The following is a 10,309-nucleotide window of genomic DNA, read 5'->3' on the forward strand; positions in this document are numbered from 1 at the left end:
TAATTATCCATTGATCAATTGTGGGAGTGGTGTCTAAATGATTACTCTTCTTGCTGCTAAATATGATCCAACATCATAACATATACCTATCTAGACTTATTCTCGATTAATGCCCCCTAAAGTTTGCTCCTTAACGAAGAACTGAATCGAAGTGAAAATCAAAACTTATCCTTCCATATAGGTTTTCATTTCTCAAGTGCCAATCGTCTCTTGATTGATAATGAAATAAATGACATGCAATATATATAAAAATAAAAAATATTATTATATTATTATGAACTCTAATTAATATTTATAACTAAAAATTGAAATTTAAAAAATTATATACCCTAACTTTGAATTAATGAACCCAAATAATCAATTATTAATTCAAATAAATATAAAAAAATAATTATAAACCCTAATTGGATGAGTGAACCCTTGTTAATTATCTTTTTATAATATTAAAGCATAATAAATTAAAATTGAAGAAAATATAATTAAAAATTATAATAAATTAAGAGTGGTACACACAAAATAGTGGAATAGAGGATCTCATGTGCAAACCGGTTCCTTCATGTACACAAGAAACAACTAAAGCCAAAATAATAATAAAAAAAATATAAAAAAAAGTGTCGTGTGAGTCCATCTCACGGATCAAGATCCATGAAACGGTGCACATAAACGAATTCAATATAGCACCGGAAATGAGCTCGGATCTTAACCCGTGAGACAGTCACACACACCGGTACTCGAACAATACGAGCCATGGTTAACCAACTCTCCTCTTCTTGTGGCTACTACTAACATCTACAGACACCCTTTCCCTTAATGTGGACCATAGCCTGTACAACTTCTTCCACCCTTTTGGCGGATCGACTTCATCACAACCATGCCCACGCGACGTCTCCTCGTAGCAATGGCCAGAAGCCCGAGTGTTGTAGCTGTAAGTGTCGTCGGCATAAGGCAGCATGAGGTCTGGACTGGGAGGACCAGGGCGATAGCAGTCCTCATCATCAAACCACCCCTTCTCCATTGCTGACCTTGCACTGTCAAACGAGTCGTTTGAACGCCCGCTGCTCGATGCTGCAAATGAGCGCTTGTGCTGGCGATGATGCAAATCTTACTGTCAGAAACAGTATGGTAAACAAGTTGAAAAGTAGAAGCTTGTGACTTGTGTGAAGCATGCATATACCTTGTTATTTTCTGACATAAGCAGCATACTTGTAGGACAAGAATGGTTCTCGAAATGTCTGAAATCCTCCACATATTTCACTTTATTATTCCCAACACATTTGTGGATCTCACCATCTCTACTTACTCGAGGTACTACATGAAATAGAGGAGAAACAACTTCATATTAAGCATCTTAATTATAACTAAAGCAAACTGGGATAGGCCAAACCACAGATATTAATTGGACAGTAGTAGAATGTAGTGATGTACCGGGATCTGCAGGAGACAGGCCGGAGGTGGGGTTGCATAGCTCTCCCATTTCTTTTGATCCAAGAGAGTCAGACGACGGCCCAGAATCATATCCTTTCATATTTTCAGACAGTGTGAGGCCACTGCCATTCCAACAGTGCTGCAATGGGAGCTCATGGAGAAGGGAAGCTTCAACATTGTTGTATCGTTCTCCAAATGCAGACACTTCCAATACCGAGCTGAGTAAGTTGCGTGCACGATCCTATTAGGGGCCAATAATTCATTACCAAAGGATATATATACTGAAATCTGTTCACCAAAACAGGACACACCTTTCTATCAGGAGACAGATTATGAATTGGGACAAAGTGGGACTCGTCAATTACCCCCTTCAGTTCTCCCACAACATCATAAACAACACGCATTTGAGGTTCTGTGGAAGATTTGTGAGAGTACATCTTCTTATCATCAACAATGCAGGTCTCAGCATGAGTGACTGTTGTCTTCCATGCGCCATCACCAACACGTAGTATCTGTAAGCATATTACAAGGATTTACATGCGATGTTTTAATGTCGAGTATTCTCTAATTGTAGGCCATTGTAGAGATTATAGAGAACTGAGATCATAGATAGAATACAGTTAATCATGCTAAGTGAGGAAGATTCTTTTTGCATATATTTCAAGTTGCCAAATAAAACTCGTTGCTTGGTTGTGTAGGTGCTCACAAACCATGAATTCTGAAGCAAAATAATGGCACAAGAAACAGAACATAGCATGATTCCTAATATGCAAGCAAAACAAGAAAAATCAAGTAAACGGAACGAGTATAAATAGTAGACAATGACTATTACTTGTTTTTGGAGCTCCTCAGGATTGACATGGAACCAAAACAGGAAATCTTGCAAAGTCTTGATGTTTTTGTCTTTCAGGCGATCACATCGCTTGCCATTTCTGCAAACTCCCTCCAATCTCCAAACTTCAGAAGAAAGAAACGGAAGGGGATGTTTGTCGTACTCTGCAAAAGAAACCACCACTTTATATGGAAGTTTCTTAATCCTACTGCATCGCCTAAATTATTTATCTCTCCACATGACTATCTGAACAGAGCAGAAACACTGTGGTATCTGAAGACCATAACACAAGGAGACTAAGATTTGAAACATCTACATTACTATTTTTCATATTTCTGCTGCAACTGAAGCAGCTAATTGATAGATATGAACATTGAATAGTTAGTCAGTAGATAACAGTAAAATTAAACAGTAATTGAGTTCTGCACAAATTTTTGTAGATAGCAGAAAAAACACAACATTGATTGAGAACAACTTACGTTTGTCACGCTTGTCTGTGACCTTAAATGGCAGCGTCCATGCTTCCTGCACTGTAGTTCCCTCGAGATTCTGCCCGATCCTCGCCCCTAGCCTGCAGTTGCACAGCTTAATCCAGTCTTTGTCATGTCCCAACTTGAGGCCATTTAAATCCCCAACACCTTCCTTGAGAGATATATACACACTTTTAGCAAAGTGAGGCTTCTTCTTTTCTCCTGTTTGAATGATGCTTCTCTCAAAATTTTCAATAGTGATATCATCATTTCCATTGTCATGGAGGAGTAATATCTCCACCTTTGCAGAGGATTCACGGCCAGAGGCCACGATGTTCCCATCTGGATTGAGCAGAGCCAACTTCAGGCATTCATATTTGATCCCTTTTAGCTCCTCACCTGTCACCGTATCGGATACATCATCTAAGAACTTCAGCTGTAAACTCCCTCCCTTTGGCAACTCATCCCTACGACCACATTACAAACCATACAAGAATTCGCAAGTGTTGATCGGAGAATAAGAGAAAAATGAGTAACCAATAACATAAATTTCTCACCGACTCCCTCCATTCAAAAGCTTCTCTTCAACAGGTTGAAAAACCTCTTTGACCTAAAACAAAGAATATTGAACAAAATCTCCAGATTCACAGATTATAACTATAGTAAATTGAACTGTCTCTAGGAAATAGTCTTACAATTGAGAAACAATAAGCATGAATCCAAACAACAAATCTGTTCTCTGCAAAATGAAAATATAGCAGCACTAAACAAGCATACAAAAGAAGGATGTGGCACTCACCACTCTACGGATTAGATCCTCAGCAAGTGGTACTATCTCTTGTTGGACGGTAGTGATGACCATCGGCTTTATCACTGCACTAACCATTTTTAACACCAAAGGTTCCAATTCCTTTTCCATTATCCTATTATAAAGGGATAACGAAATTTAGAGCAAATCAAGGTAAATAAGTAGTAATAAGAAAAAATTATCACACATAATAAGATCAAGAATGAATAGAATATTCCGAATCCTAACAATTTCAACTTTCTATGTTTCAAAGAAACAAAGCAAATGAACTTACTAATCATCAAAGAAACTACAAATAGAATGACTACTTTCTTAAAGCTAAAATTGACATCATTTCCTTAGTGCGACTCTTTTAGTTATGAATCATAATCACCTGAATTTTCAGTGATGGGGAAAGTTGGAATAGTATCTATATATATCGTAAAGGAAACAAAAAATAAAAGAAAAGTGATCATAACAACAAATTCTTCTTAAATAAGCACAACCCATATCCTCGCAAACATGCCAAATCACAGACAACTCTCAAACAAAGCAAGAAAAAAGAAAATACATACAACGCTACTCCTAAATCAAGATGAAGATTCCGAGTTTAATAAAAGGTAAGTCAACGACTATATTAAGCAAAAAAACACAGCTCATGTGAGTTCTCAACTTCCAAATACGAGCTAAGCAAATGTTTCGAGAAATCACTAAAGAAACACCCAAATTGAGGAGATTTTTGCTAGAAATCGACTTACTTTCGTATAGTTAGAGCAAGAGCTTGGCCAGGATCTGATGAAGCACCATTAATTTCATCATGCTCCATCTCTCTACACAAATTTAGTGAAGAATGTTCCAACGATAAAATATAATGATTCTTTCCGAACTGAGTAGTATTTATATTGTCGGAAATGATGATTAGGGGGCCCAAAAACCGAGTGGAGTGTACAAATCCACCAACACACACTCTACTACACTACATTATACCTGTGGAGGCGTACTAGATTTTGCCATTTGTGAGTCTGTTTTTGTAAAAGTAGACGCCCTTTTGGTTATATGATGCACTTATCCAACTCATAATAAATTTAAAAATCCATATCATATTGTCGCATCATTTGATAATAAAGGGGCCGTTCTGAATATTTGTGCATGGCGTAGACAGTGCTTTTTGTCCAAAAAGTATTTTAAATATATCATTTTTTAAAGATTGTGCAATTGTGAACTCAAAATGAATGAAATGTTTAATTTAAGACCTTAACTATTTTATCATTAAACTAATAAAGACGAGAATTAATAATACATGCATTTCTTTGTCATCTATGCAATAAATGCTACCAAATATATTATGCCTATAAATTGAGGTTAATAAATTCCAAATAGATTTTACCTGGTTCAGTATACTCTAAGCTGAGTTTTCTACACTCCAAGGCCAAAATGATGACAAGTGTACACTTCTTTGGCCCAATATCAAATTGACCCCTCATAATAACTTATAAACACCAACAGCCCCTCACAAATTCCAATATAAACAGAAAAACCAACAGTATTTTCTATAATTATAAAATCATGCAATTAACAAGATATGGTCCAACATGCTTCCGTAACACTTCAAAATAATTCAAAACATAAATCAACAGTATACCTTTCGACGAATGGTCACCTTCAAGAGTCAGTCTTTGTCGCTTTTTACGGACCTTCCACCCTCCAGGCTTTTGTCCAACCACGCACTCGCAAGAGATGGTTGCAACCTTCCTCCTTCACTGTGTTCCGTCGTCAAATATATTTGTTGATAAATGAAAATAAAATATTTTTACTTAACCGGAAATTGGGCTAAAAACAAAGCGTTAAAAGAGGAATTATAAAATACTTATTTTATTTCATAATAATCTCCTTAAGGGATGAGACTAACTTGTTTAGCTACTCATAGTAGCTAATTCTTGTATACATAAAATAAAAGAAACTAAAACTAAGATTTAAAAAACTTTGTAAACAAGAATTTTAAAAAATACAAAGATAGTTTTTCTAGAGAGAATGTGGTGTGTGAAAATGTGTTCTGATTTTCGGATGCCTTCTTCTCTCCAGAGCTTGGGTTTATATAGAGGTTTGAACCCCTCTATTATTGCTCGGTTGTTGGCCTTGGATTCTCTCTTCGTGGCCAGCTCTCTTGAATGTGACCTCCACCTTCTTTTGTCGGCCAAAATTGCCGACACTGGTTAGTGTCATCACATGGTGCTGGACCATTGCCTTATCGTTTTGTGATAATGCTGGTAGGGGCCGGCTGCTTTTCCTTCCACTCACATTTGTCCTGGAGCGTTTGGTGAGTGGTCCTCTTGTCCTTCCACCCACATTTGTCGTTTCTTTTGTGGGTGCGATCCTTGCTGTGAATCACATGATTCACTTTGATTTGTCGGCCACCTTACTTTTTTGGTGCCCGAGGGTTTCTTCCCTTTGGAGTCTGATGCTCATCATGTTCATCAGACCGGAACCTCCTTTTGTCAGGCTTCGGGAAGAATCATTTGCCGAATTCCGGCTCCTTCTGCGTTGAACATTGATCGCAGATCTTCTCAATCCAATGGCCCAGATGAGCCATGTTGCAAAATTTGCGACGAGTCTCCTTGCTCCCCGCTATCTTGTTTTCCCATAACATTTGCCGTTTATTCTCGAAGGATTTTTCGGCAAAAGGGGTCGTAGTTCCTGTCATTGTGTTAACCAGGAACGTTCCCAGATCTGAACTTTGGTAGAACTTGAATCTGGACTTCATTTTATCCATCTCCGTGAGACAGACCCAAAGACCCCATGCTCGTCTAGTGGAGATTTGATCCTCCTTAAATGTTGAGACGATTGCAGCCTGGAAATCGGGAACTTTGATTCGGTTCAGGGCTCCCGTATCAGGTCTCCGAAGCTTGATGAAGTGGAAAGCTTCACGGATTCCTTTTCCAACTGGGTTTCGGATGCCTTCTTCTCTCCAGAGCTTGGGTTTATATAGAGGTTTGAACCCCTCTATTATTGCTCGGTTGTTGGCCTTGGATTCTCTCTTCGTGGCCAGCTCTCTTGAATGTGACCTCCACCTTCTTTTGTCGGCCAAAATTGCCGACACTGGTTAGTGTCATCACATGGTGCTGGACCATTGCCTTATCGTTTTGTGATAATGCTGGTAGGGGCCGGCTGTTTTTCCTTCCACTCACATTTGTCCTGGAGCGTTTGGTGAGTGGTCCTCTTGTCCTTCCACCCACATTTGTCGTTTCTTTTGTGGGTGCGATCCTTGCTGTGAATCACATGATTCACTTTGATTTGTCGGCCACCTTACTTTTTTGGTGCCCGAGGGTTTCTTCCCTTTGGAGTCTGATGCTCATCATGTTCATCAGACCGGAACCTCCTTTTGTCAGGCTTCGGGAAGAATCATTTGCCGAATTCCGGCTCCTTCTGCGTTGAACATTGATCGCAGATCTTCTCAATCCAATGGCCCAGATGAGCCATGTTGCAAAATTTGCGACGAGTCTCCTTGCTCCCCGCTATCTTGTTTTCCCATAACATTTGCCGTTTATTCTCGAAGGATTTTTCGGCAAAAGGGGTCGTAGTTCCTGTCATTGTGTTAACCAGGAACGTTCCCAGATCTGAACTTTGGTAGAACTTGAATCTGGACTTCATTTTATCCATCTCCGTGAGACAGACCCAAAGACCCCATGCTCGTCTAGTGGAGATTTGATCCTCCTTAAATGTTGAGACGATTGCAGCCTGGAAATCGGGAACTTTGATTCGGTTCAGGGCTCCCGTATCAGGTCTCCGAAGCTTGATGAAGTGGAAAGCTTCACGGATTCCTTTTCCAACTGGGTTTCGGATGCCTTCTTCTCTCCAGAGCTTGGGTTTATATAGAGGTTTGAACCCCTCTATTATTGCTCGGTTGTTGGCCTTGGATTCTCTCTTCGTGGCCAGCTCTCTTGAATGTGACCTCCACCTTCTTTTGTCGGCCAAAATTGCCGACACTGGTTAGTGTCATCACATGGTGCTGGACCATTGCCTTATCATTTTGTGATAATGCTGGTAGGGGCCGGCTGCTTTTCCTTCCACTCACATTTGTCCTGGAGCGTTTGGTGAGTGGTCCTCTTGTCCTTCCACCCACATTTGTCGTTTCTTTTGTGGGTGCGATCCTTGCTGTGAATCACATGATTCACTTTGATTTGTCGGCCACCTTACTTTTTTGGTGCCCGAGGGTTTCTTCCCTTTGGAGTCTGATGCTCATCATGTTCATCAGACCGGAACCTCCTTTTGTCAGGCTTCGGGAAGAATCATTTGCCGAATTCCGGCTCCTTCTGCGTTGAACATTGATCGCAGATCTTCTCAATCCAATGGCCCAGATGAGCCATGTTGCAAAATTTGCGACGAGTCTCCTTGCTCCCCGCTATCTTGTTTTCCCATAACATTTGCCGTTTATTCTCGAAGGATTTTTCGGCAAAAGGGGTCGTAGTTCCTGTCATTGTGTTAACCAGGAACGTTCCCAGATCTGAACTTTGGTAGAACTTGAATCTGGACTTCATTTTATCCATCTCCGTGAGACAGACCCAAAGACCCCATGCTCGTCTAGTGGAGATTTGATCCTCCTTAAATGTTGAGACGATTGCAGCCTGGAAATCGGGAACTTTGATTCGGTTCAGGGCTCCCGTATCAGGTCTCCGAAGCTTGATGAAGTGGAAAGCTTCACGGATTCCTTTTCCAACTGGCTCTGGCGCTGCACTGAAAAAGTACAATTCGAGAACATCTCCCCGTTTGAGGGACTCGTTGTTCTCCCATGCGTCAAACACCGTTTTTTGGATCCATTTGGGTAGACCCTTAATCTCGGTGAAGGCTGGAGAGGTGGTATAAACTGAGGCCAACGCCTCAAACTCATACCATTCCTTGACGTCGTTTGGATTGGCTCCTGGAGTCGTCCAAACCCGAGGATATTTTTCTGCAACATCAACCCAGTAATTTCCCGGATTAATGCCCTTCCTTGTGAGAAGTTTCTCCCACCTGTCCTGATACATCTGCCAAGAAGGAGAAATTTCAATAAAATCAGTATCAACCTTAATTTGGCCTGTCATTGGCCTAAGATTGATCTCTTCCTCTTTTACCCCAGAGGTGGAGGGTTGACATGTTGCTTCAGGGTGTGATCCCTTAACAACATCTTTTCCTCGAGGGTCCGGCTGTGAAACCATCACCTCAGGACTTGGGCTAGGGGTACTTGAATCCCCTGCTACAGGTAATCCGCCCTATACGGAAAGCATTGCTTTAATCCGATTATCTCGGATAACGCGCAAGAGCGGCTTGTTGATTACTTCTTGAAGATTGAACATCTTCAAGAAGCATGCATCGATTTGGTTAGATACTTGAGCTTCATCAGCCGCTTGTATCTTCCCTGCTTGTTTGGTGTGTAGAACACACTTTTGCTATTCTTGTTGTAGCAACTCTAAACTTTCAAAGAGCTGCGCCTGTTTTGCCTCGATGGCCTCCACCTCAGGGAGCTCCATCCCTTGTTAGGAAATCTGCAAGAACATTCTAATCAGATTTCAAGATGACAATATCATAATCATAATATTGGCATTCTGCTTGCCATCTAAGCAATCTAGCCTTTTCAGGTTTAGATTCTATCTTTTTTGTTAAGAAAGCTTTAACGTTAGTGTTATCTACTTTCAAAACAAATTTTTTAGCAAGTAAGAAAAGCGGCCATTTTTTAAACGCCTTTCGCACTGCAAAGAATTCCTTCTCGTTGATGTGCCATCGCACAGCTTCGTTGTCGGAGAAAAGACCACTACAATATCTGCAAGGTTCTTCTCCAAAAGGGGTGATCTTGGTGAGTATAGCTGCCCACCAGAAATCACTCGCGTCAGTGTAGAGGACCAAGTCATCCTCGTCTTGTGGTATTGAAAGCTTCGGGAGATTTTTGCAAATCTCTTTCAACTTCTTCATACCCTCCCGATGTTCCTCCTTCCATATGAATGGAACATCTTTCTTCAGTAGTGGACTGAAAACCTTTCTGTGTTCTGCAAGGTTTTTGATAAACATCCCTGCAAAATTGACAACTCCGAGAAAGCTTTGGAGCTGCTTTTTCTCCTTGAGATTCTCCAGAAATCCCTGGACTTTTTCCACAATATGATCTTGTAGAATTATCCCGGATTCATCGATCTCGATCCCCAGAAACTCCATCTTCTGGGTGGCTATGACTGCCTTCTTTTCAGACAGCACTAGTCCTTCTTGTTGACAAACATCCGCAAAGATCTCCAGATGCCTGACATGTTCATGAATGTTCTTTGATGCAATAAGAATGTCATCAATATAAACAAACATAAACGAAGAATAATCTTTGAAGAGATTATCCATCTTCCTTTGGAATATCTGGGGCGCGTTGGCTAACCCCATTGGCATGACATTCCAGACATAATGTCCTTGTGGAGTTGAGAAGGCTGTGAACTTCTTACTCCCTTCCTCCATGCGAATCTGGTAAAAACCCGACTTGCAATCGAACTTTGAGAATACCCTTGCACTTCTGATGCAGTTAATAAGGTGTTCTCTACTTGGGATGAAATATCCGTCAAACTCAAGAATGTCATTAATCCCTTTGTAATTAATGACCAGTCTTGGCTTTCCTCGCTTGATCTCCCCATGATTTCTCACCAGAAATCCCGGACTGCTGTAGGGTGATCTTCCTTCTTCGATCAGTTTTAAATCAAGGTGTTCCTTGATTATATTCATCATATCCTGTTGATCTCGAGGGTTCATCAGGATAGGTCTGAACCTTACGAATTCATGCTCCTTTCCAGT

The 10,309-nt window shown here is 40.5% G+C and overlaps 1 protein-coding gene across 1 annotated transcript; it reads right to left on the minus strand.

Annotated features, from left to right (window-relative positions):
- Positions 1 to 464: 464 nt before the first annotated feature.
- LOC131021205 (calmodulin-binding protein 60 A-like) lies at positions 465 to 4,604 on the minus strand. The gene is made up of 9 exons (XM_057950305.1): positions 4,273 to 4,604; positions 3,527 to 3,650; positions 3,285 to 3,337; positions 2,737 to 3,194; positions 2,258 to 2,421; positions 1,737 to 1,937; positions 1,426 to 1,666; positions 1,175 to 1,308; positions 465 to 1,084 (listed from the first exon to the last, which is right to left on the minus strand). The coding sequence occupies exons 1-9, from the start codon at positions 4,338 to 4,340 to the stop codon at positions 752 to 754; spliced, it is 1,776 nt and encodes a 591-aa protein (XP_057806288.1). The 5' UTR covers positions 4,341 to 4,604; the 3' UTR covers positions 465 to 751.
- Positions 4,605 to 10,309: the final 5,705 nt, after the last annotated feature.

Source organism: Salvia miltiorrhiza, chromosome 4 (genome assembly GCF_028751815.1).
Source record: "Salvia miltiorrhiza cultivar Shanhuang (shh) chromosome 4, IMPLAD_Smil_shh, whole genome shotgun sequence".
Taxonomy (NCBI): Eukaryota; Viridiplantae; Streptophyta; class Magnoliopsida; order Lamiales; family Lamiaceae; genus Salvia; species Salvia miltiorrhiza.

Excerpts from the sequence above, each read along its gene's own strand:
- LOC131021205 (XM_057950305.1), bottom strand. The coding sequence starts at position 4,340 with ATGGAGCATGATGAAATTAATGGTGCTTCATCAGATCCTGGCCAAGCT. Across the intron at positions 3,338-3,526 it reads AGGATCTAATCCGTAGAGTG|GTCAAAGAGGTTTTTCAACC; the intron begins GTGAGTGCCACA and ends TCTTTGTTTTAG. Across the intron at positions 1,667-1,736 it reads ATCTGTCTCCTGATAGAAAG|GATCGTGCACGCAACTTACT; the intron begins GTGTGTCCTGTT and ends GGCCCCTAATAG.